Source organism: Centrocercus urophasianus, unplaced genomic scaffold (genome assembly GCF_019232065.1).
Source record: "Centrocercus urophasianus isolate 14NV4802_14NV808 unplaced genomic scaffold, USGS_Curo_1.0 seq_43, whole genome shotgun sequence".
Lineage (NCBI taxonomy): Eukaryota > Metazoa > Chordata > Aves > Galliformes > Phasianidae > Centrocercus > Centrocercus urophasianus.
Window position 1 is genome coordinate 3,443,573 of NW_024885011.1, and position 26,197 is coordinate 3,469,769.

At 47.0% G+C, this 26,197-nt stretch overlaps 1 protein-coding gene across 1 annotated transcript in view; it reads left to right on the forward strand.

The window, feature by feature from the left end:
* The window catches only part of MAN1C1 (mannosidase alpha class 1C member 1), a 42,170-nt gene that overhangs the window by 11,633 nt on the left and 4,340 nt on the right, over positions 1-26,197 (forward strand). The window contains exons 2-9 of the mRNA XM_042833895.1: positions 950-1,046; positions 13,553-13,668; positions 15,244-15,324; positions 17,394-17,488; positions 20,894-21,017; positions 22,506-22,599; positions 24,962-25,077; positions 25,229-25,448. Of these exons, the coding sequence (XP_042689829.1) occupies positions 950-1,046; positions 13,553-13,668; positions 15,244-15,324; positions 17,394-17,488; positions 20,894-21,017; positions 22,506-22,599; positions 24,962-25,077; positions 25,229-25,448 (943 nt within the window). The remainder of the gene's footprint in view (positions 1-949; positions 1,047-13,552; positions 13,669-15,243; positions 15,325-17,393; positions 17,489-20,893; positions 21,018-22,505; positions 22,600-24,961; positions 25,078-25,228; positions 25,449-26,197) is intronic.

The window sequence follows — 26,197 nt, forward strand, 5'->3', positions numbered from 1 at the left end:
TGAAGCAGCCCTTAGAAGCTGACAAATCCTGGTCTCTCCTAGCTGAAGAGAGGTTTAATTTTTTCCAACGAGAGATGAAGCCAAAGGGGCAGGAGGAGAGGAAAAGCTGTGCTGGTGCGTGTGTTGGAACGCACACAAACCTTGCAGTCCTCCAGGGAAGGTTCATGTGCTGAGCGTGGGCAGGATGGCTCATATAGGCCTGAAGGAGTTGCTTGAGTTGGAAGGGGTCCTCAGAAAACACCCAGCCCATCTGCAGGCCTCTGGAAAGAAAACACTTCTGAGTTTTGATGGGGAGATGCCCAAGTGCCCCGGATCTCTTCTTTCTTCCTTGTAAAAGTGCTCTGTTAACAGAAGGAAAGCTGCTCTGCAGTCCTTAAAGACCATTTTATTTTTCTGCTTGCTCAGTCTGGACACGTTGTGTCCCTCTTTGCCAAAGCTGTACTCTGTACACTGCTGTCAGGAGGGCAGGGGTTGGGTGGGTTTACACTTCAGTTGACTTCTGTTGTCAGTATCATAAAGAAATGTGAAAACTCAGAAATGAAAACCTCTGTGTTTAGGTGTGCATCAGGTTCAGCCTTCCATTTTTGGTCCGTTTTAATTACCATTCCAAAACGCCAGCGCTCCTCCAGTGCACACTGATCATTCAGAGCCTGAGGCACGTTTACAGAATTCCAGCTTGGTTTGAGTGGCGTAGGGTAAAAGCAGGCTCTTGGTGTGTTAAACACTGCAGTACTTCAGAAATGCACCGGGAGAGCTGAGTTTGAGACCGCTCAGCATAGTGCTGAATGCAGCCCCATTCATTCGGTGTTCCATGAGGATTAAGGATGTTATAATTAACGAGCTGTCGGCTGCCAGTTCGAGCAGCATCTGGGAAAACATCATTCCTTCCCAGAACTGAAGTTCTGAAAACTTTTAGTTCAGTGCTATAATTCAGTTTTTGTTTTTGCAGATGATGAAATTCGCTTGGGATAACTACAAGCAGTATGCGCTGGGAAAGAATGAGCTGCGACCTCTGACTAAGAATGGCCACATTGGTAACATGTTTGGTGAGTTCTGCATCCATTTCACTGTGAACTCGTCTCGTTTTTAAGGTCACACATCCATGTCACTCCTTTCTCAGCGATGCAGTCAGGTGCTTCTTCCATTTGTATGAAGTTGATGCTCCTAGGAGTTCCCTGCCCGTGCCTTTTTGCTGGCAATCTCCTTCCTATAAGCAGAGTGCTCAACCTGCATCATCCCTGTGTGCAGATCTGGCACCAAACGCATCCAGGAGTAATGTTAAAACCAAGCTGTATGTTTATTAAAGCATAAAGTCGGTCCAAATCTGTCAATGCTGCTGTTTGCTTAAGTTTATACACATCAGGACCTGACCAAACTGAGCATTTCTTCTGTCATTGCTCCACTGCTGAGCAAGATGTGAATTCCATGAAATATTGAATGAGTGAATGAATATTTCAGGCTCTTTATGCCATGTGGTTACTTGCATAATTCTACTCTTTAGCAGAGTACTTTTTTTCTTTGTGAGCCACTTGCATAATTGCAGTGCTGTTCTCATGCTCATTCTGACGTGATGCTCTCCAGGTGTCCCAGCCTTTCTCTAATGTGGGTCGTATGACATGCAGCCTCCTGTAGGAGCCTCATTAGCTCAGGGGAGCTTGAGATGTGTGTGAGTGGATGTCTGAAGGAGGAAATAGTTTCATGTGTCCCCCACGGTGTTCATAACATGAAGAGCAGCAGTGCTGCTTGGCTGAGGAGATCCCCTGGTGGAGATGGCAGAGGAAGAAGGGCTGCATTGCAGTTCAACCACAGCTCTGGGAGGAAAAACCTGTGGGTTCTGCTTGTGGCATCACTATCAAGTCCTTCTGTTGCTGCAGACGAGGCATTTGTCTCTTTTGTTCCTGCAGAGATACCAGAAGAGTTAATTACATCTGGTTGTGGTGTCTGTAAGTTGCATGGAAGCTGTGTTAACAGTTGCTGGGGGGCCTGGAGTATGCGATTTGGGAAGTGAGCACTGTGTTGCACAGGCTGCATGTGCCAAGATGCTGCACTTACACAGTCTCACTTCTGTCAGGAGCAGTGATTTGGGGTTTATTCTTTCTTTCCCTTCCTCTTTTTCCACCCCAAGAATACCCACAGTTGAGAATTTGCATTAACTTCAGCTCTTCGTTAAGCGCTTTGCAACTTTGTGTCAAAATTCCTGAAGGAGCTGGAAGGCAAAACAGACAAAAATAGTGAAAGCTTTTACGTGTTTATTACAGCTTGAAATGCTCATTTGAAAAGTTGGTACAGGAGAAAAACAAAAGCACTATTAATGTCACATCCTGTCCTGTGGGCTTCTTCAAACACCTTTGCTATTAACATCCTTATTCTGGGGCTGACGTGGACCAGATCTGCTTTGCTGTGTTCAGCAGTTCCTGAAAACGTTTGATTTGGACCAAATAGATTCAAGTCCCTTCAGAGTTGAAGACTGAGATTTAAGTCTTAGAAAATAAAAGCAAAGTTGGGGGACGAGTCCTGGCCTAAGATGCAAAGCACAGCTGCACGTTCCAGTGTCTGTGCTTGCATCTGCAGTCTCTCTTCAGCTCTTTGGATATGAAAACAGCTGCAAAGTTTGGATGGCAGAGGTTTGATCTGTTTTTGGTGAGAAGTGGAACAAATTTCACATTACCTCAGTAAAACTGTTAATCATCCCGTGCTCCTTCACGAATTTAATGAACTTCCCATTGACCCTGAGCACAGTTTTGAGTTTAATGAGGCCTGAAAGTAGGACAGCATCTTGGGATCAGTCAGAACAGCAAAAGGGAGGATGAGGAAACAAACAAACAAACGAAAAATGGGAAAAACAGCCAATAGAGCATCAAATAAAAACAGAAGGGACAGAATCCTCTGGAGCTGTGCTTAGGGAGCGTCTTTGGGCCCTCTCTTCAAGATGCTGAGGTGCACAGAGGAGCTGTGGAGGCAGCTTCCTCTCACTGTGTGGATGGGCTGGGACAAATTTCTCCTTTTTGCACTAACTGGAGAACATATTGAAGGATACAACGAGCTTGTCTTTAGGCTCTTCTTTAATGCTGCCCATATATGTGTTGTTTGCGCCTCGTTCCAGGCATTAATTATGCAGAAATAATTGTCTCATCTGCAGAGTTATTGAGCGTGTGATTAAAAGGCGGCCAACTGAGAGTGAGCATTGCTGGCCTGCCCTGCTGCTTCTCTGGGTTATGGAGGTGTTGGTGGCAACCCTACAGCAAATGCAGGGTGGAGGTTGGCCTTTCCAGCTGGCTTGAGCTGACATCCAGCATCCAGCCCAGGTATTTCCATGGCACCTCTCTGTGCCAGCTGGGTGGTGATGATATGCAGCACTGAATACAAACACTGCAGCTCCTCTGCCTTGGAAAGAACACGTCTTGCAGAAGAGCTGAGGGCATTTGGTCATCTTAGTATCATCGTTGGACACTACATGTAATTCCTGCTGCAGAGGTGAACCTGCAGACACGTTGCCACCAGCAGCAGAACGAGTTAAAAATTAAAAGCCATGTTTTCAGTGGCATCTCTTTATGTTTGAAGTATCCGGAGACTTCTGGCTTTCTTATCTTACCCTCCTGTGTTTGGTTTTTCCTCATTTATTCAGAGAGGATGGGCAACTCTAAATTGTGTGGCAGAAAACCCATTTATTTTCTTTGTTTTTAATTCACTCTTGAAAGTTCTGAAGAGATTAGGCAGGTTCAGACCTGGCTTTGCTGTGCTGGATTTCCCACTTAGAACTGAGCTGCTTTATCACACACTTTCTCATGGTGTTGCTGAAGTTTCTTGCCACCTTCATTACCAACCTCATCCGAATTACTGCTAAACTTTGACAGCTTTCTGTTTGCCTTTGGGAGATTGCATGTAAAACAGTTTCTGCTGCAGAAATTCCTTTTCTGTAATTTTGCCAAGTTCTCATTTCTGGTATTGTTAGTTTTTCATCTCTGCTCCTTTTGGGAGGAGGGAAGTCTCTTACCTCTCTTGATCAGCAGGGATACATCATCCCATAGGGCATCAGCTTTCGGGTTTCAGTGCTCTCAGAGTTGGGTCTGTGTGTTGGGGTGGGCATTTTTCATTTGAGGACCTTTATAATTTTTCAAAGTACTCTTTCAGCCCTCAAGATTGTTCTTCTCACCAGGGAGAATTTCTTTTTGGTAAGTTCAGGAAAACTGCTTGGCCTTCGCTGGAGGCATCAGTGTGCAAAAACTGGGAGGATTTTCAGGGCTTAGTAAAATCATTCATCCTTCTTGTGATGTTTGATTATCCAAAAAAACCCAACCTGCTACACCCCGAAACTGCATTTGCAGCTCTAGATAGAAATAATTAGAAAAAGATCAGTGCTGGAAAATAAAGGTGTTACATGAGAGAGTTCTAAAGGCAGGGATTGTTTCTGTACTAATTTAAATGTGCTCAGAATATCCTTGCTCTGATAGAGCCACGCAATGAAGGACACTGAAGTTATGCTTAATTCTAGCCATAGAGCTTTAATTTGAGTGTCTGATTACATAGGAATTCCATTTCTTCATGGAGCTGGAGGACAGGAAGGCACTGGTCAGTGAGCACTGCAGAGTAGCGTGGTCCATGAGCGCAGCATGATGCTCTTCACATCATGATTTCTCTGTGTCATACCTTGATTTCTAAACTCCAATCTGTGCTGTGTCCTGAAAGCAGGGGCTCAAGGAAGCTAAGGATCAAGCTTTTCCCTACAGGTGAGAGCAGAGAACTTGCATTGCCCTCATTGAGGCCCTCCTTCAGGCACCTGGAAGTGGAAGCTGCCCCATGTGGGTGTTAAAATTATCACTTTCTGACTAGGCTGGAACATTCCTTCTCTCTTGGCAGGCTGCATCCTGGTTGCTGTGGGAACCAACCCTTTTAATTTCCTGACTTCTGTGTACATCCAAAATTGTACTGCAGTGTGCTGTGTCACTAAGATAGCTTTGGGGGTTTGCGTGGATCAGAAAGCATTCTGTGTAGCACTTCCTTTCTTCAGCATCGCTTTGGTGCATCTCCAGGAGGGCACCTTCACGAGGTTTCCTGCTCACCTGCAATTCCCATCCACCTTAGTGAGTAATCACAGACTGAAAAGGAACATTCAGTCTTTCCCTTCTCAAGCCATTCCTAAGTTACCAGATGTTGGGAACTCAGTAGAGCCATTCTACCCCCATGCTTTAGTTTTAAGACCCCTGCTGGTGTCTGACCCTGCTCTCCTGCTTTTTGCTTCCCTCCAAACTCTCCACATGAGCCCCTGTGTTTCTTGACCTGGATTCTGTTCTAGCTGAGGCTCCACCAGCATGGAGTGTAAGAGCCCTTCCACGCATCACTTGCAGCAAACCCCAGTTACCCATCGTGAGGTGAGGCTTGTTCCTTTTGCAACATTACACCGTTGACTTGAGCTGAATTTGTTATTTGCTGTAGTCCTGGCATCGTTCTTTGCAGAGTGCTGTCTAACCATTTATTCCTTAGGCTTTGTTCTTCCCTCTGGGTGAGGTGCTTTGTGTTCCAGTCGGATTGCATCCTGGTTATTTCAGAAGGTTTTCCCAGTTTTCAGGGCTATCTTGAAACATAATCCTGTTCTGTAAGACACTGAGGAGCATTTGGAGCCTTTCAGCTGCAGTCTTCTTGGTGTGACTTTCCCCTAATGGGAGGAGAAAGGAATATGGACAGATAGTTCCAAGTTGAAATGGCTTTGTGTGTTTCTGCTCATCAGCCTAGATGTGGTAATGGACCACGTGCATTCTCCAGACCCGCTGCATTCACAAACAGTATGTATTTAGATCCTTTCCTTGCTCACCTAGCTCAACTCGTGACCAGTAATGAGAGCTTCACTGTATCTGGTCTGAAAGCAGGTGTCCAGGTGCAGATCCTTCCATTCAGTTTCACAGTGAACAGCATAAGAAATCCTTTTAAACCCAAGTTTGAAACAAGAGGCAATTTCTTATCTCTCTGAAGCTGCTCTCATAACTGGACTTTGTTAAAGGGCCAGAGCGTTTCTGTGAGCACACCATGGGAAGTGATGGTTGTTCACCTGGGCTGTGGGTGAAAACCCAAACTGTAAGGTTTCAGAGCCTTGCCTACAAAGGCAGTGTCTGTTTTGCAGAGCCTCTCCAGGATGAGTCTCATCTGCTGAGGGAAAGTGCTGCCTTGACTTACCTCTGACCATCTCCCTCTTGTGTTGTCACAGTGCTTCGGCCATAGATGCTTTCTGGGCTGTGTGATGGGAAGGTGGAAGGGCACCTTCTCCTTTATTATAATGAAGTGTCTCACCTTTGAATTCTAACATCAATTAGCAGCCTCTGCTCATTAACTGCTGCCTATATCTCTCAAAGTTCATGGATAATAGTTGCAGGTAGAATGTGTGTGTTTATTTTAATAGGCCTGTTGGGGCCCCTCGTGTAAATGATGCATGTCCTCAAGGAGGTATATGACAAAGCAATCAATAACACATAATCAGGTTACCTTTAATCAGCCTGAAATTAATTTCAAGCATCCAGAAGAGAAGAGAGCAACAGTGTTTTGCCCACTGGTATTGCTGCTGTCATCTTCCCTTTCCCCTCTTTGAACTGTTTTACCCAGAATTTCTCCTTGCTTGTCAAATTACCTCCTTTTCCCCACAACAATCCCTGCCGGCTCACCGACAACCAAAACAAAGGAGAAAACCTCTTTTCCCAAAGGAGCATTTGAGCAAGTATTGCTTTCCATTTTCCACTGAGCTCTCCATAGCCAACTTAGTCTGCCTGCAATAGAATCTGTGCCATGGGAAACTGAATACACACAGAGAGTGGATTTGCAGTAGCTCTTCTGAATTGAGAATTATATTCCTGAGGCTCAGTCAAACCACTTCTTCCTCTGTGGCTCACAAGCAGACACAGTTTGATTTGAGCACTGGGGAATTTGGCATTGCCTGATGATGGGATGTCATCTGTTGGTGGAGGATCACTAAATGTCAAGAAGTGCTTGGAGAAATCAGGGGAAAAATATTAAACTGGGTGCTGCCAGGTATTAAACGCTTAATGATCAGTTGGCAATAGATGCTTACTATGTCATTCCTTCCACTGGAGGAAGTAACTACCTGAAGGACCGTTACTGTGATGAGCAATTCATTTTCGTGCCAAACACCTTTATTTTCTTCTCCTCCTTTCTGTGAAGTCCAGGTGCAGCGCCTTATTTGGAAAGCAAAGAAAGATGAGGTTGTCTGAAGGCCTGAAGAACCTTTCATTTTTAAGCTTGTGCTGCTAAGGAGCAGATCATTTCTAATTCTTGAACTAATTTCATGTCCCCTTTCTCTCTCTTTGCTGCTTCCTTGTTGCTCAGATTTAGTTCACCTGAAAGAAAATGAAGTTACTCTGTGTTACAGCTATCAAGTTTACAGGTTAAAAAATAACAGTGGATAATGAGAGTGGTCCAGAGCGGGTAGGGAGCTCTGACCTAAATACAGATCAATACCTCAGAAGGACCAGGCTTCCAACCATTCATTTTGTCTGATCCAGAGCATCCCACAGAGAGGACTGGTAAATGTGCACTGCAGAGCACATTTTCAAGGAGCTGTTCACCGTGGATCTTGTTGCTGAGATCACCTTGAGATGTGTAGAAGCCTGCATGAAGGTTCCCCCCCAAATTCTACCATTGTCCACAATCCAGAAGCTGTGTGGTGGGGAGTCAGCATCTCTGGAGGTGCTCAAGATGTTGTACTGAGTGAGGGATGTGGTTTAGGGAGGGGATGGTGGTGGTCGATGGATGGTTGGACTGGGGGATCTTAGAGGTCTTTTCCATCCTTTGTGATGCTGTGTGGCCACAGCTCCCTGCCACCACAAACCTCCACACGGATGTCAGACGTTGAGTCTGGTCTCCAAGCAGTAGAAATGTTCAAAAAGAACCAAAGGGAACGAGAAAAGGAGCGCTCAGAGACCAGTGCTTGTCAGACTCCTGTTTTAACAAGGCACTGATGTTAATCAAAGCTGGTTCAATCTTTTGAAGCCTTCACCACCAGCATGATGAGAAGAAGGGATCTCAGTATTTTTCGTTCTTGTTTTGCCCTGTGTTGCCAACTCTCCGAGAGGTGGAAATAAATAGCCACTAATGACTGGAGTCTTCTGTGCCTGAATAGTTAACAGGTTTGTCATACTTGGTAAGAGCTGCATCCTAATATTTATTCCTAACAAGATTTCAGCACTAATTTTTGTTCTGACAAATGTGATGTGACATGGGAACAGTGGGAGTCGGGGCCTTTCGTTTTCGATCTGGGTCTGCGTTGCACTGATCTCAGTTCCATCCCCTCTTGCTCTTGCCTTTCACTTGCAAACTCGGTGATTAAAATTAGCAGAAAGCTTTTTGACACTCTGTCCTGTAGCCCTTACACAACTCTGCTGTATGCAGGGTGAAGTACGATGGCTTCCTCACGATTTGTACCTTTCATTTCAAGCATTGGCACAATGCATTCCTGTATGGATATATATAATTGTAAATGGCTTTGTTGGAAATGAAGGAGCTGATTTTTCTTCGCTGAGAAGTTTCATAACGAATGATGTGCTGCATGGCATGGCGGGGCCCCCTGGGCTCTGTCTGCAGCACTTTAGAGACAATGTTCTTCAGCTTCTTGGCTTGCTGAAGTGTCTTGGTGCATTGGCAATGCCTCCTGGGTGGCTGTGATGCTGAGGTTATCTGGGGCTTCCATCTGTCTCTGTGGCAGTTCGTAACAGTAGTGTGACTGTAGCATGGTTTGGGTTGGAAGAAACCTTAACCTGCTTCTGCTCTGCCCCTGGCAGGGACGCCTTCCACTCGATCAGGCTGCCCACGACCCCATCCAACCTGGTTTTACTTTTAATTCATTATCTTCTGTTCCATCCTTACGTTCCCTGAAAAAGAAGCCCCTACTCAGCTTTCCTGTATGCCCCATTGGACCACACCACCACTTGGTTGGGCTCGTGGCTGCTGTCTGACCCCCTGAACGTGCAACTGCAAAGCGGTGTCCATTAGCTAGGAGAGCTCTTTGGAGCTGGGAATCCCCTGGGGAGGAGAGCATGCAGGAATGTTTTATGCAATTCTGGAGAGATCCTGAAATGTTAGCTGCTGCACCAACTGTCCCTTCTCCTTGGGCCTGCTGTTGTCCATTCTGCTTAACACAGAGCCTTTGAGGAAGGATGGAGGTGAATGAATCATGCTTTGTTGCTGGTGAGTCACTCTGTTGCCTCAGGATCCTCTTTTCCCTTGTCAGTGAGTCACTGACACCTTGTTAGAGCAGCCATAGGCTGCAGGCCCTGCTCCCACTTACAGGTGTGCAGGGGGGCTTTTTTGGGATGGCAGCTGACAAGATGGTGTGAGGCTCAGGGTCCAACACCTGCAAGCTGAGAGGTTTCCTCACTTACAGGCAGCGCTTTGGTGGGTGGAACTGATGGAGCAGCAGCACAGCCAGGGAAGGTGAACCACTTTCTGAACTCAGTCAGAACTGCTGTTTGTTTCCTGGTGCTCAGGGAACGCATTGAAAATGTCCTGGATGCTTTTGCAAGTGCTCTGCAGTCTGTTTGTCATTTTTCTTTCTTCGGAATTCACTTCTGACCCTCTTCCCTGGCTTTTGTCCTTTGCTCTCTGCTCCTTGGTCACAAAGTTGCTGTTAAATCTGCGCAGTGCTGTGTGCTTCACCTTGCACTGTAGGCTGCAGAAGTGGAGACTGAGGTTGTTCTGAGCTGAAGGTTTTCACCTTGGCTGCAAGAAGCTGTATAAACACTGGTGGCAGTCTCTGATGTGACTGTGTTCTGTTCTGCATAGCTTGCAGTGAGGCTGAAGGAGAGGAAAACCAAGGGTACGGTTTGCTGACAGGAGGTGATTCTTTGCCTTCTGTACAGCGGGTTGTCTTGCCTCTTAAAAACTTGAATCCTGCCCTCTTTGTAATGGAGCAGCTCTCCTGTGGTGTGAGAGCAGCACTTGGACCTATCCCAGCACAACCAGCAGCAGTCCCATGGTTGGTAAGCACAGGCAGGTGGGATGTGGTCGCTTCCGTTGGATTACACATGTGGAACTGGTGGTTTTTGAAAGCTTCACCAAGTCGGATGTAAACCCTCATTAATCTGCTAATGATCAAACGTGAAGTTTCTGTTGTGGGTGTGTTTCACTGGTCTGTTTGTGCCTGAGTTGGTGGGTTTGATTTGCTGATGATGGGTAGCTGTAAGGAGGTTCACAGATGCAGCAGCAGCTGAGTTCCCACCGTTGGTGTAAGTCCCAGCTTGGTGCTTTGCAGTGCTTTTCAGGCTGTAATTGGTCTTTGCATGCTTGGCAGTTGGTGGGCTGGTGTTCTCCACCTCTGACTGCCTCTTATGGCCTCCCTTTAAACTACACATGGAGAAGGGTGTTGTTTCCTTTTCTCCTCCCCACAGGGGCTTGCTGGGAGCCTGAAAAAGGAGCAGGGCTGTGAGATGTGCAAGTGGGTGAAACCTGTGCATGTGCCAGGGGACCGTGTTTATTGAGATTTGATGCACGTCTTCCAAAGCATCGCCCTTCTGGTCTGCTGAGTGTGTGTTGAACCTCATAGAGAATCTTTGGGAGCGTGCTCTGTCCTGCAGACTCCTGCTGCTGGTGGCTTTAATGGGCACCTGAGCTAGCAGACACCAGAAAGGAGTCAGGGATAGAGTGGGAGCAGGGGATCCTGAGGCCTTCTATTCAGCTGATGGACCTCAAACTGGGAGGAGCTGCTGTGGGCTTTATGGGTGGTTTCAAAGGCCCCTCTGAGATAGTGTCAGTTGAACAGTCTGGCTTCTTTGGCTGACATCACAGTGTGTTCCCACAGAGGCTCCAAGGGGGACAGCATGCATACAATGCCTCCTTCTCTCTGCAGCACGCTCCATTCTGCACCTTTCACAGGCGTTATGTTAATTAATGTAACGTTTGTTCGTGATTGCTGTGGCAGTGCTCACAAGTGAGGGGATGGATGGTGATCGCCCTGGGTGGGTGGGAGTGGGAACAGAGCAGCCTTGTTGCATACATGGCTGTCTCCTTTCTTCTCGTGCATAAAAGAGCGAATGCTCGCAGCTTGGGACGCGGTGGTACGGGACCTCCTTCAGTCTGAGGGGCCACAGAGATGAATGTCTGTGTTGCTTCCATGAGCTGCTGCATTCTCCCACAGATGGAGCTTCAGGCAGAGCCCCTGGTGCTTGCTGCCATACTGCAAAGTCCTTCAGTTAAAAATACCGTGATCTCCATGCAAGCCTCACCTTGTTCTGCCTGAGCTCCCAGTTTTCCCTTGGTCCTCACCAAAAGCTTCCTCCTCCCCATTCACGATGGCCATGCACTCTCATGGGGCAATGTAGGAGCTCATGAGGATCCCAGAGCTTTGTCTGCTGGGCACATGCTGTCCTGCTGGCCAGCAGCTGTGCTGTGACCTGCCTCTTCCAAGCAAGGTGTAGCTCTGCTCTGAGCCAGCTGTGCAGCAGGATCAGCAGGGTGGGAGGATTTTATTGGCACACAGGACCTGAGATTCATAGAGGCAGACAGAAACTCAGACACGGAGTCTTGTTAAATGTCACTGCTACCTTTTCTGGGCACCTTTGGGAGGTTTGCATGTGAGGGTTTGTGCTTCAGAACCCTCTCAGCAGGAGTGCAATGAGGATGGAAGCGGCTGCTGGGCAGGGAAGTGTCAGCAAAAGTCAGAAGTGATGCTGGGTTTTGATTCCTCCTCCTTCCAAACCCACTTCCCCTTTGGTTACATCCATTGCATTGCATTGTATAGATCTTAAAGGGGATTCTTTTTTAACATCTCTCAAAGTAATCAGCACGGCAAGCAAATATCCCTGCTGTTATCAATGGCTGTGTGTGTGATCTAACAACCGTGCCAGGATGTGTGCAGCACTGCCCTTGGGCAGCTGAGTGCAGTCCCAGCCATTGGACACTGTGTCATGAGCTCTGTCGTGATCTGATGAAACAAAGTCCAAGCAGAGACCTGGAAGGAATATCATCAAATTAAACAGACCCAATTAGTGTTATTGGAATGGTCGCAGTAACAGGCTGTGCCTCCGGCTCTATTGCCCTTCCTTCTCTTTGTGAAACATTTTGCTTGTGTCCATGCTGTTTCTCTCCTTGATATATAAATATATATATATATATATATGAAGACATAATCATTAATACTGAAGAAGCATTACAGTTGATACAGAGAGCTCTGACTGCAGCAATGCTCTCGTCGCTGCTTTTGGAAAACACGCCACGCAAACCTCAGCTCAGTTGACTTTTTTCGTAACCATCAGTTGATGTAGTGGCTATTTGATTCCATCTATTGCATGCTGGAAGATAGCTTCAGTTAGATGAACATTTTGCAAGCCTGGTAGGAATAAATGGATTTCTAGAGACTGCCTTCATCTCTTCTCCACAGTCCCTGTTTTTTCATGCAGACAGCGTCCGAAATCCAGCAATCGGTAGCTGAGCAGTGAAGTCTTGGTTGGGTTTTTATTAAAGCAATGATGTGCTGACTGGCTGAAAAGTGTCAAAACTGCAGGCTTGTAACATCAACAAAATCAGGCAAGGATGCCTTTTGCACAGGGTACGAGTGCTGAAAGCATAAATGAGCCTGCAAGAGATGGGAGGGTCTGAGCCCTTCTTTGGGTGAGGGTGTGATGTGTATCAGACACTGTCACTTTTTAGTGAGAAAAGCCAAATACTTGAGATTTATGACATGCCTCACCTTTGCCTTCCTCTCTTCTTTGCAGTCGTTCCTTAGTTGGTTTTTTTCTCAAACAAAACTACATCTGAAGTAGAACTGAAGGTGTTGCAGAAGTGCCAGCCTGGTGTGGGCAGGCTGGGATTGCTGGCAGAATGCGGGGTGGTGTTTTAAAGTCAGGTAGGCAGACAAAGGAGCTGATGGGAGCCAAATCAAAACATCACCATGCCTATGGCCCTGCTGCACTGCAGGATGACAGCAAAGCTTCCAAGACAGCAAACTGCTGTCTTCCATGTCCTCTGTCATCCCCAGAGGCACCCACAGCTCAGGCTGTGGTTCGCATGTTGTGCTAATGGGAAACCCTGGGTTGTGATGTGGTGGAAAAGTACTTTGTGCCCTGGATAATGAACACTGCATCAGGACACAGTGATCAGAGCCCCGTCCTGGTGCTCCTGCACAGTGCAAATGTGGTTCTTTTTCCTCAGAAGAGGGCTGTGCTTAGGACTGAATTAGGAAGAGGCTGTATTGGGGTTTGCAGCTGAGCAGAGATTAGAATTGGAATTGCCTGAACGTTTTGTCTGAGACGAGCTGAGAAACAAGTCCAAGGGTTGCAGTCATGACTGATGTTTAGAGTATGGATCTTGAGCTGTTCTTTGGAGGTTATTTCTGAACAGGATCAGGCCTTTGAAAGTTGACTTCTCAGAGCAATATCTTTTGGGTGGCAGAGCTCACAGGTCCTCCCAGAAGATCTCAGCTGAGGCTGTGGTCACTCTGGGTCCCATCCAGAGATCCCCATTGCTGGCACTAGGAGGGCCTGCTTGTCTCAGCTCCTGCAGAATCATGTAGAGACAAAAAAAGGAGTGCTTTCATCACACTGCTCTGCTTGCACTGCAGGAGGTCTTCGAGGAGCTACGGTGGTAGATGCCTTAGATACTCTGTACATCATGGAACTGGAGGAGGAATTCCAAGAAGCAAAAACATGGGTGGAGAAGAGTTTTGACTTGAATGTGGTGAGTCAATTACTGGGAGTGCCCGTCTGCATCACAGAAGCCTCGCTGCGTGTTTGGCCAGTTGTAATTGCAGAGCCTTTTTAAGAGTCATTTCACAGAATCACAGAATTGTAGGGGTTGGAAGGGACCTCCAGAGATCATCGTGTCCAACCCCAGTTTGAGGAGGGGAGCTTTGAAGGGGGCACTACTTTTGGAGCGAGCTACGTAGATGATCACTGCTGTCCTTTCCAACCCAAACCATTCTGTGATTCCTGGGAGAGCTGATGGAATCTCATCAGTGGAATACAGAGAGTGTTCAAATCAAACCACAGCTCCAGCTTTTCTGTTTGAATGCCAGCTTCGTTGTCTGCCATGGAGAAAAATGCATGCAGCTGCCTCATCATGTGGGTGGGCACGACTGGCATTCACATGTTCATAAAAGGAAGACTGCATTTGATAAATTGGGTGAATGCTCTCAGCGTTACTAAATCGATAAACAAGGGACAAAATCAACTGGGAAATAATTCATCTGGATCTCATAAAAGCTTTTAATCTTAGTCTGTGGAATAGGCTGATCTGCAGAGACAAGGATGAATGCTGAGGGTTGATTGGTGGTGTCAGAAAGCCCAGCAGAGAGGAGCAGAGAGGTTAATTCAAAACTGTTCTGTGCAAGTGGCTCTGACAGTCCCAAAGAGTGAGGCAGGGACTCCCAAAGCCCAGTTGGAGACTGGGTGCCCTGCACTGCCTCCTGCCATTTCAGGTGTCATCTCAAGGGAGCGTTTGCTCTGGTTTGTAGCCTGCAGAGGGAACAGCCTGGTGCACAGGGCTGGGTGTCCCCTTCACTTTGTCCTGCTCACTGAAAGTGCTGTGTTGGCAAAACATCTTTCCGTTTTGCGGCTTTATGCATTTGCATGTGGGTAGGAATCATTTATCACGCAGACCGACCAGCTGGGAGCCCGTGTTCTGTTTTGAATGCAGTCCTTCTGACATTTGCTGATCATGGGTTGGGTGGGTAGAGCAACACTTGTTCCAGTGAGTGGCTCTAGAGTGATTGATTCAGTGAACCGTATCCATCTCTGTCTGCTGTCTCTGGTGCAGATGGCTGTCATGCAGTTTGTCTCTCCCTAAGCACGCCCAAGACTGCATGCACACTGTGGGCCTTTCTGATCCTGCAAACTGGGCTGAGTCCTTGAATGACAGAACCTTCCTTGTGCAGGAAGTGCTTCAGTCTATTGAATGCGATGCAGTCTTCACCAAAAAGTAGAGAGCGTTCTTCCACGTGGCTGTGCAGTTTGTTCTTTAAAACACACCTCTGGTAGAGATTTGCAAAGTGTAATCCAAGACAGAGTTGAATGGCTGGGCAATAAATCCTCCTTAACTGGTTTAGATATTGTTAGCAGGAGATGAACGGGCAGTTTGGGTGCTTCTCTTCCCCTTGGGCTCCTGCTATCGCTGTAGAGCAAACGAAGTGCACTGAGATGGGAAGGTGTGCTGCAGTAGGACTGGGAGACTTGGGGATCTGCCTGCAGTCTGCTCACTTCTGCTGCTATTTCTGTGTGTGGCCTTGGCAGTCAGGTGTATCATTTGTGTTTTCAGAATGGAGAAGCATCCTTGTTCGAGGTGAACATCCGCTACATCGGAGGACTGCTGGCTGCGTACTACTTAACTGGAGAAGAGGTTTGTGCCAGCAGCTCTGTGTATCACACTGTTAGCAAGACTGAACTGAAAGGTTTCTCCAGCAGCTTTTCTCTGAGCACCGGATGATCTCACCATAACAGCAGGCTAAACCTGTTGTTTTTGTGTATATTGAAACGCCACTCATATTCTTTAATTCTCGTGTAATTGCTTTGAATGGCTCATTTGCACAGACTTTTCCTGTTGGTGAGCAGTTTGGATACATTGCTCCCCACTGAAATGCCACTTGCAGTGATGTTGTGTTTATTGCTGTTCCTTTGTATTCTAAGGTGGGCAGTATTACATCAAACATCACTTGGAGTCCTGCTCCAACCAAAGGAAGGCAACTGGTCAGTGGCAATTGCTCCAAACTTTGTCTGAACAGTGTGCAGCATTTATTTGTCAGATAAAGTGCCTTGGGACACAGGGAAGGAGGGCCTGTCAAGCTGCCAGGCAGGGTTCCTGTGTTCTGCCAGCTCTTGTGACAGTGGTGCAGCTCCATGCAGTGTGCTGGTGCTGGGGGCTGAGCCCACGTTGTGCTGTGGTGGAGCAGCCATTCGTGGGTGCTGCCTTCCTCCTGCAGTGCTGCTTAAAGCAGGAGGCTCTCACTTCCACTTCCCTTCATTCTCTCCATCCTGACAGAGGCGAAGACTTAGTGCTGTAATCTGTTTTGTAATACAGCCAGACTGGAATTTTACATCTGGCTGTAGGGAGATTAAGAGGTCATTGCTTTGCTCCAGAAGTCTTAAGGAAGCAACAATTCTGTTCCATGGGGGGAGTTTTGTGAGTGAAAGAGCTGTAAGACTGGCTGTTAAATGAGAGTTTAGCTCTTGTGCCATATGCTGACTGTGTTTTAGTAGGATGGGACGGTTCATCACTGCAAAGTGGCACCATTGATCCTTGCAGCCACACTGTTAATTGGGTTGCATTTAAATGACTTTCAGGAATGACTTCTGTCTGTAATTCCTGTCTGGGCAAACTCTCAAAGTGCCCAGACTCTCTCGTGCCCTCACTCAAGGCCATGCCCAGTCACAGCTTCAGCAGGCTTCAGGTCAACAGCAAAAAGAAACCACATTAAACTGTAGAACTCCAGCAGTGACCTCTGGAAATGCAGCCAGGGCAGCACCTGCCATACACTCACCAGGTTCAGCCTGGCAAAGTGCAAGTCCCTGTTTTCTGGCTTCGACTTCTGAATCAAATCCCTACTTCCTTGTAAGCACATCAGTAGGCTGATAGCCCCCAGGAGAGCTCAGTTTTCCTCACTGCTGTGATTTTGGAGCAGTAAATTCCTTCTTTCTTGGAATTACTGTGACAGCTTGGGCTGATACAGGAGGGGGGTAGAGGTAAAAGGCTTCTGTTTTATCTCTTAAGTCACCTACAAGCTTCTCTTGATCTGGACTAAGCTCTGGAGCAAAGATTAGTGCTTACAGCAGTTTGGTCCAAAATAATTATGTATGATGATTTTGTGCTGCAAGGCACCATAAGCTGTAATTTGATTTGAAAGCTCAAAAACTCAGGCATTATGAATGGGAAGGGAACAGCTTAGCCATAGAACTATGAATCCCTCATGGAACTGAGTTGCAAGCTAAAGATTGATCCTTGGAAATTGTGTTTTTTGTGTCTAGAGTTAACAACAGGTAGACAAACATGTTGTAAATCTGACAGGGCTTCGTCCTAGAAAGATGTATTTTGATTTTAATTCAGCATGCACTTCCACACCGGGAAAATCATGGGATTTGTCCCAAAAGAACAGCCTTTGGGCCAGTTCAGATCACTGAAATTTGTTGCTGGGGTATTTGGGGCATTCTGTGTGCTCTCATACAGCTTGAGGGTTTGGCAGGTGACTCGAGAACGGATTTTTTGGAGGATATTTCAGTAGACAGCTGAGCCCATCCACTTTTGGTTCAAATCCGTCACGCAGTGGATCTGTGAGTGAAGTGGTAGAGCTGCATGGTGTACAGTGCTGTTAGGTTTTTATAATGGTTAGTTTGAGGTGGGCTTCAAAGAATCCAAGGTGACTGGTGTTCGTGAGCAGTCCATCAGACACTGATCCTCTCTTTTTCTCTTAACAGGTGTTCAAGAGTAAAGCTCTGGAGCTCGGAGAGAAACTCCTGCCAGCTTTTAACACTCCCACTGGTATCCCACGTGGCGTCATAAATCTGGGCAGGCAAGACACGTGTCCTTACCAGCATGTCATTTTATTATTGAATGTAAAAGAGCAGCACCCAAGCAGGAGCAGCAGCACTTTCTCAGAGCTGCCCCCCCTCTAGTGCAGATTCTTCGAGGTCATTTGTTTTGCCAGCTCAGAACCAAGAAGTGCCTTGGCAGAGATTGCAGGTGACTCAAAGCCAGCTGTGTTTTATTAATGTTGGACTATCCACAGTTTCTTCCTCTAATTCTTGGCAGGCCTCCCTGCTGCAGTAGCATTTTCTTCATTCTCATTTTCTTTGAAAGGTTATTTGTAGTCTGTTTTGCAGTGTACCCAATCAGATGCACATGAATCTATCCAGGTTCAGTTTTTGTAGAGATTTGGAAAGAAACAGGATGGGACTGACTGACATTTTTGCTGCTAGAAAGGGTGAAGATACTGATCCTCTGCTTCTCTCCCTGCTGGCAGCACTCAGCCAGGTGTGTAGCCTTCACACAGCATTTGATTTGCCACAGCATTTGATTTCAGGTAGGTGGTGGCCTCCTGCTGGAGGGGAGCTTTAGGAGAACTGGGTTAAATGGCTTGTTGAAGGGCGCTTGGAAAAGAGAGGCAAACTTGCAGGCTAGACTCCCAGTCTCTGATTCTCACCAGCAGACATTGTTCCCTGCCAATAAGGGCTCATTGGTTCTTCTTGATGCCTACTGACAAATTCCCCTGGCTAAAAGCTGCATGCCAGCTGAGGCACAGACAGCAGGAAATGTGGGTTAACAAAACCTTTCATCCTCCCCTCTTGCAAAACTCAGAACAGCAGCCATGAAAATGGTTACTCATCTCTCAGCCCAGATCTCCTGTTTGGCTCCCATCTGTGAAGTGCAAGACTGTCAGATGTTTGGCTCGTGGTGATCCATTGCTTAAATCCCACTGTCACCCTTTGGTTGTTCCATCTGCATGTCGTTCTACTGAAAATTCAATCCACTGCCACCAGGACTTGGTCTCTTTTTACAGAAGAGACATTTTGCTTCTTCTGTAACTGATAAGGACTCGACGTAGACTAACCTTTCACAGAAATGCCAAATCCTCCCGTGCCCTTTGTGAAGACAATTGAAACCATCTGTGTCTGGCTAGACATTCCCCAAATGTTTTGCTGATGACCTTTTCTAAGTGCAAAGAAAATAAGAATGAAACCGAGCCTGCAATCCGCCATGTTCCTGGCATGAGCTCTGGCATCAGGGCTAGGAATCTGCTGTGAGGGCTTGGAGTGACAAGTGATGTAGCAGTAAGGATGACGTGAGCTAAATCTGTTGTCTTACTAGTGCTGGAACGTGATGAACAGCCAGAGGCCGTGAGTTATTCAGTTTGAGATAGCGTGGGGAAATGGAAACTGAGCAAAGAAGTGATGCTGTGAGAACCCGAGTGTCAGGACCAAGCCAGAGCCCAGAAGAGTTTGGCAAGAAGGGATTGCCTCACCAGTTCAACATCTCCAAGCAGATCCTAATTGCAGAGATCTCATCAGCTCGAAAGCACAGGTCTTGTAGCATGTGTAGGCTTTTGTTGGTGGTAGCTTTCATAGGTGGGTAGGAATGGTGTTCAGAAATGTGAAACAAGCAAAAGTTGGCTTTAAGTCAATTTTTGAGGACCCAGATAGAAAGATATCTCCATCCCTTCTTCCTATAGCTAGCTGCCTTTCTCTGTTCCTACACCTCACAGGGCATTTTCCTCTTGTCCCCTCCCCAGTGCTGGGTTTCCCTATGGCCATGTGTTTTCACACAGGCTTCAGTATCGTATCCCATAGAGGATATTGGTTTCCATCCTGGCATGATTGCCACGTTGTCTGCCAGCTCCTGGAGTACATCATCTTCTAAAAGCTGCTGTTCTGCACTGTGTTATGCTTTGATTTCTCTCCTGTTCCAGCTCCCTGGCTCCTCTTCTTCACAGCTTCCCTAAGCTCTCTGCGTTCCCAAATCCTTCCTCATCACCCTCCTCTCCTGGTCTCTCTTTTGGCTTGGCACAGTTTTGCTGCTTTGAATTGAGGGAAGATGCTACAGTCGCTTTTGGTGTTGCTGCACTGGGCAGAGTTTAAGGAAAAGGGGCTGAAGAAGCAGCTTCCTTTGTCTTGCAGATGAGGATCCTTGAAAAGGTGGTTTCTTCTGAGATGCTGTAAAATAGGGCACTATGAAGATCCAGTTTGTCTAGTCTAATGCTGAAAAAATGTTTTCCTGCACGGGGTCATTTTTAGGCTGTTCTTTAACCCCAGGGCAAATAGCAGACATACTCTGCTTCCTCCAGACCACTTCTCCCTGAGTTTTACTGTGATCTGTCACCCAGAGCTTGGATTCTTGGCAGCAGGGTCCCTGCAGGCAGTGGCTTGCTGCATTTTTTTGGGTGGAAGTTCCCAGGGGAGGGTTGTCAGCCACTGTGATCCCAGAGAGCTGCTGTTGCAATTAACACAGCCTCATTCAGCTGCTTCTGAACTCTCATCTAAACTAACTCAGGAAGCAGTTTGCTCGTGAGGTCATATTTGTTACAGTCTGCCTTCAGTGCAGAAATTGGTGATACGTAAGAGAACACCAAGCAATTAGGGATCAATTAGTACACTCATTAGTACACTCATCCTAGGGACAGCGCTGCCAGGTCCAGCAGATGTTTCCAACATGTCCCTCACACCAGTGTTACTCTGGGCAGAACTCTGAGCCTTTCAGCCCATCCACAAACGCTTTCATCCATTCATACCTGATGTTATTGGGGTGCCCATTTTAGCCGTGATGTCTTCAAAGCAAAAATTGGTCATAGAGCATCCTGACCCTCCGGAGGGAAGCCTGATGGGTGGCAGTGAGTGACTGAGCTGCCTGAAGCTGGGAGCATATTGCTTATCTAATAGCTTTTTTGGCCTGGAGGTGAAACAAACTGCTCTGGACCTGGCATGGTTTTCTTTACACGACATGGAGGAGAAACCTTTTTTGCCTCAGAAAGATCGTTGGTTTTAGGCTCTCATAAACAACATAAGCACTTCTGTTTTCATAGCCTGGCTTTTAGATGCTATCTGCTGCTCTCCCCCAGAAACACTGGAAATGTGCTGCCTCATCTGTACCAACAACAAGCAGTTCTTGCAAAGAGCAGTGAAAATAAAAGTCATGCTGCTTCTGAGGTAGCTCAGCCACACTTCCCTCAGCAAGAACCTGCAGAGGCTATTTTGACCCATGAGGTCACCTTCAGGGTCTGTGCAGCTTTCAGAGAGGTGCAGAGGCTATTTTGACCCATGAGGTCACCTTCAGGGTCTGTGCAGCTTTCAGAGAGGTGCAGAGCTGCAGTCTGGGGCAGTGGAGTACAAGAAGGAAAGGTGTGGTTTGCACTGGGGCAGCGGGGTGATGTCAGGCTTTGACTGTGTTTTCCTGGCACTGAAGGCTTCCTTTTCTCTCCTTGCAGCGGCATGAGTTGGAGTTGGGGTTGGGCATCTGCCGGAAGCAGCATCTTAGCAGAATTTGGTACCTTGCACTTAGAATTCCTGCACCTCACCGAGCTCTCTGGCAACCCAGTGTTTGCAGAAAAGGCAAGTACTCCCGACCCCATCGTTGGAAACTTCATCCTTGTGGGGCAGGGTTGGAGTAGAGCAGCACTTTGGTTTGCCTGCAGCAGGGAGCATGGCAGCTCTCCCCTCTTCCCAGCACCAATACAGCTTGCAGAGCAGAAACCTTCCAGAGTGGGACGTGAGTTCAGAAACCTCCATCCTGCAGGGTGCGAAGGTCACAAGACTCAGAGCATCCTATGCACCAGCTCCCTAAAAGGGTCACTAAGCTCTTCTCGTGGGTCCATTGCACCAACTGGCTCTGTAAGGCATTAACCCCAGTGTTTCCTCTATTTACATTTGCTGCCGGCCCCTTCAGCTGCCTCTTTCCATTACCTGTAAGGCAGGAAGGGAGAAGTGAGCACTGAAAACACGAGTGCAAGAAGATGTGACACTGACAGCCAGAATTGCATCTGTATTCCAGGTTCAAACTGTGGTATTTTGAGCCAAACCAAGCCACTGTCCCCAGTGTAACATATTTTCCTCTTTGTCTCTTACGCCCGTGGAGTTGTAAGGACAGAACTTTTCTATTGGACTCCCCTGAGCTGCCCATGTCTGCTGTGTGCTACAGAGATTGTGAGCCATTCATCTTTGTACCCTCTGAGAGAGAAAACGTAGGATGATAGGGGCTCAAACAGCCCATCCTGTGGGAAATGACTTCAGAGAAACAGATCAACTCATTAATTTGCAGCTTGAGACTTGTGTGATTTTAGCAGGAATGAAATCCATCTGTGTCTTTATTCAAACACCGTGCTACAAAAATTCAGTAAATATTATGCAGCCTGACGACTTGGTTGGAAGCATCAACTGCAGTCTGTAGCCAGCTTTTACGCACAGATTGTCTGATTTTATAAAAGGTTTATAGAGCATATTAGCTGCTCTGTGGGCTTTAGTAGAATATTTATGCTGCTTCTCATTTAATGGTGTCCCTTATGGGAAAGGCTTGTTGGATTTAATTGGGGTGAAGCCAAGAGAGGCTTTGGAGTGTAAAACTTCTCGAGCATATAAAAGGGGCTGTTGGTTGTTGAAACTGAAGGCACCAGCTCATCTCATGGAGTGACCACATGGTGAATGTAAGTATGTGTGAGTCACTCATCCCTGCTGCTCCTGTCCATTTGTGTCTTGAAAAATGAAATCACCTTCCACCTCCCATCCATTTCCACCCTTTGGGATTCTTTCTGACCCAGTGCTGGGAAACTGCTTCTGATGGTTGCAGAACTGGGGCCTTGCAGGGTTTGTAGGACCACTGTTAGAATCCCACAGAACTGGACAGCACTGAGGAGTGCAGCAGGAAGGTCTCTCACTGCAGAACCACATCGTTAGGTTCTGCTTGCATGGTTTGCAGTGCTGTGGGCTGTGTTCAGCCAAGGGTGACACTGGTGAGTGGCAGAACTCTCAGCGATGGTGAGAACTACTGACATTGTTTCTTTCCAGCAGAGAAGTAACACGGTTCCTGTCTCTGATCTCTCCTAGGTGCTCAACATCCGTAAAGTCCTGAAAAGAGTGGAGAAACCACAGGGCCTTTATCCCAACTTTCTCAGCCCAGTGACGGGGAACTGGGTGCAGCGTAGGTATCAGTTTGTGCTCATGGTGCATTTTGGTCTCTGCATTCTGTTTTAGGAAGCGATGGTCAGGGTCAGAGATTGGCTGAGCAGTGTCCCAGCAAAGTATCTTGAGTGAGTGCAGCCGTCTGTTAAACCAGATCTGTCTGTGAAGAAAGAAAATAGGTTTCCCTGTTTGTCCCAAGGATTGATCTTCCCACTCATTCCAAAGCAGTTCAGTTTTCCCTCCACCTTCGTCTCTGCAGAGCTGCTGTGAGATGTTGCACCTGAGAAACCAATTTCCAGTCTTCTACTTCACCCCTGCAGTGCTGCTTCCTTTGTGCTGTTCCCAACAGCTGATGTGACACCTCCCCAGAAGCAGCCCTAATGCTTGCTATTCGTTGGTGCTGAGAGGAGGAGTGCCTGCCTCTTCGATCTGCTGTTGCCATAACTCATCATGATTGAATCCTTGGGAAACTGAAGAGCTGTGCTTTTAATTCAGATGTCTAAAATACTCAGCTTGATACTCAGGATTAATCTTTTCTACCACTAACTCTATTTCTGTCTGCGAATTTGGCTTCGCTGTTCTGAACTCCTGTTCCTTGCTGTCATACAGATGGGCCCATTGCCTGCTGGTGCTCAGAGCTTATTAGAAGTAGCCTCTGATTATTTTTTTCTGGGGATGGAAACTTGCACAAAAGGAGTATGGGTGTTCATTCTCTTAGGCTTTCACGTCATGGGGGCAACTGACAGCACAGACTGCTGTGGCTGTTGCTCATAATGTGACATTTGTGGTCTGAATTCATCTTCCAGTGAGAGAAAAGGCTAATCAGCCTCTTCTGCATCTACAACGTTGCTGATGCAAGATAGATTAGGGCCAAAGTGGGGAGGCAGCTGCTGTCTGCCACAGAGATGTTCCCTGTAGGTGCCAGACTCTCATTTTCTCTCATCATTAAAGCTCTTTGCAGGAAGATGTTTTTCTTGGAATTGCAGTGATTTTCTTAAGAGGCGAATCTTTGACCTGGCTGAGCAGCAATCCTACATGAAGAGGCAGTGCTGTACCTGCAGTTGTTACCTTCAGGATATCAGGGCGCAGTCCCCTGCTGAAAGGAAGGATTTGTTTGTGCACGGTGCCTCAGAGGGAAATGCTGGCAGAGCTGCTGCCATATGGAAAGTAATTATGTACCAGAGCTCCTGCTTTGGTGGTTTTATAGCGACACACTTAAGATCACAGAGATCTCTTTGGAGACGCACCGTGCAGCCGTTGTTTGTAAATACTCTGTCCTCTTTTGTTTGTTTGTTCCTCCTGGATCCATGTGCCTGATCTCACTGTTGTGCTATGGATTATTCCATGGATAGTTGGGCATACTGTGGGAGGCGTGTTTGCTTTTAAGGTCAGGAAAACACGTGGCTGTTGATCTCTCCTAGTGGTGGGACTTAGCAGTTAGAACAAGCCTGGGGGCATCAGATATGTACAATAAAAGGAGAAATCAAAATCTGAGCAGCTAATTCCAAAACTCTGCTGCACCTGCTTACATGTAAAATGAGGAAGCGTGCAGGCACAGAGGTAGACACAGTTAATTAACAGGGACTGTTCAGTCCATGGGGGGCAATTTCTCTTGTTCTTCTAAGAAGGGGAGTTCTTGGCTGCTTCAGAGAATTGCTGTTGCTTTTTCCTCTGTGGTGTGGTTTAAAGATATAAATCCAGCAGTTCCCTGCCAGGCAGAAACCTGCAGCTGTCCTTCCTGTGTCAGTGTGCAGTTTGTTAGCGTCCTCTCGGCTGAGGTCAAAGCATCTAACAAGGTAGCCTTGAAAATTGGAGTTTTCCAGAAGAAAAATACCCTGTGCACATCCTTACACCTGACACTATCGTTTTAATGCTCCAGCAGCCTTTCCCATCCAGCTATGAGACAGGAATACCAATGGCAGAACCTGGAGGTCCCTGCAGCAGCCCATTTCTGGCATCTGTAGCTGATCTAACATGTGCTCTCCTTCTCCTGAGGCAGGCAGTCGGCACCTGGCAGCTCTGTGTAGGCAGAGGTCTGTCAGTACCTGCCATTGCACTTTGTTTATGGGACAGGGATTTATGATGATTGCTTCATAAACGAGAAGTATCTCCAAGTTGTAGTACCAATAACTTGGAAAATATGGCATCCGAATGGCTTCGGTGAACTTGTAAAATGTTTTATAAAGGCAAGGAATGGTTTTCTTTGGATTGCACTTTCCACCTTTCTTCCTTTCTTAAGAAGTGATGTCCAAACTCTTCTGAGAAAACTGGAAAGGAGGAAAGAAAAAGACAGCAACTAGGATGTGGTTATTTGCTCTTGTTAGCACAGCTACACACTGCATGTCCTGAACCCGAGCTCTTTCTTGGCTTTCCCACTGCAGACCATGTCTCTATTGGAGGGCTTGGAGACAGCTTTTATGAGTATCTCATCAAATCATGGCTGATGTCAGACAAGAAGGACTCTGAAGCAAAAAAGATGTATGATGATGCACTGGAGGTAAGGAGCAGGTTGGAGCGCTGGGTCTTTGATGGGGGACGTCGTCCATCAGATTGTTTCTGCTGAGTGTTGTGTGCCTTTGGGTTCATCTGATATTCACTCCTCACCCGATCCACTGAGTCTCCTACGGTCTTGCTTTTCATCTCCTTAGGCAATAGAAAAGCATTTGGTCAAAAAATCTGCGGGAGGATTGACCTACATCGCCGAATGGAGGGGCGGCATCTTGGACCACAAAATGGGCCACCTGGCTTGCTTCTCTGGGGGCATGATAGCACTGGGAGCTGAGCATGGTGGAGAAGAGAGGAAGCAACACTACATGGATCTTGCTGCAGCAATTACAAACACATGTCATGAGTCTTACGCACGCTCAGGTAAACCTGCGGGCTGCCTGAAAACCTTTAGCAAGGAAGAGTCTGCAGCTTGGGAGACTCCGTTTTCATGTGGCAGAGGGTTGCAGCAGAGTTTGGTGCATCAGCAACATCTTCCTCCCTCCTGATTTTCACTTTTTTTTATCTAGAAGAGAAAACTGTATGTTGCATAGCAGACAGCTGGAACAGAGGGAGAGACAGATGTGTGCCCTTGTGGCAGAGCTGGGAGATGAAGCCAGAGCTGAATTGTAGGCCTGCCTCCCAGAACAGTCCCAGAACAGTCCCAGAACTAACCTTCTCCCAGCAAGACTACAGTTCAAGTCTCTCCTTTCACATCCCTGTGCAAACAAAAATAGGAGATTAACAGTGATTAACTGCAAGGTGTCCCAGTATATGGAGCAGAGCAGCTGAGACAACCAGCGGGAGACCTGCAGCTGCTGATAGGAACTGGAAAAATGAAATTACTTATTCCTTCCCTGCTGTTTAAGGAGAGACTGGTTAAGTCTTTCATTTTCACAAGTCCAGTACAATGTATTTCACCTACACAGTGTGCTTATCAGTCAGTGCTTTGGGAGAGCAGTGACTGGCAATGAATGAGAGACTGGGTAAATTTTCTGCCTACAGGGCTTTCAGCAAGATAAGCTTGCTTTGGACTCTACTCCTTTCTTTGAAAGCATCTCTGTAGCTCTTCTGAGCCTGCAGGCAGAAAAGCAGCAGTCACCTTTCCAAGACCTTGTCAAACACATCCTGTC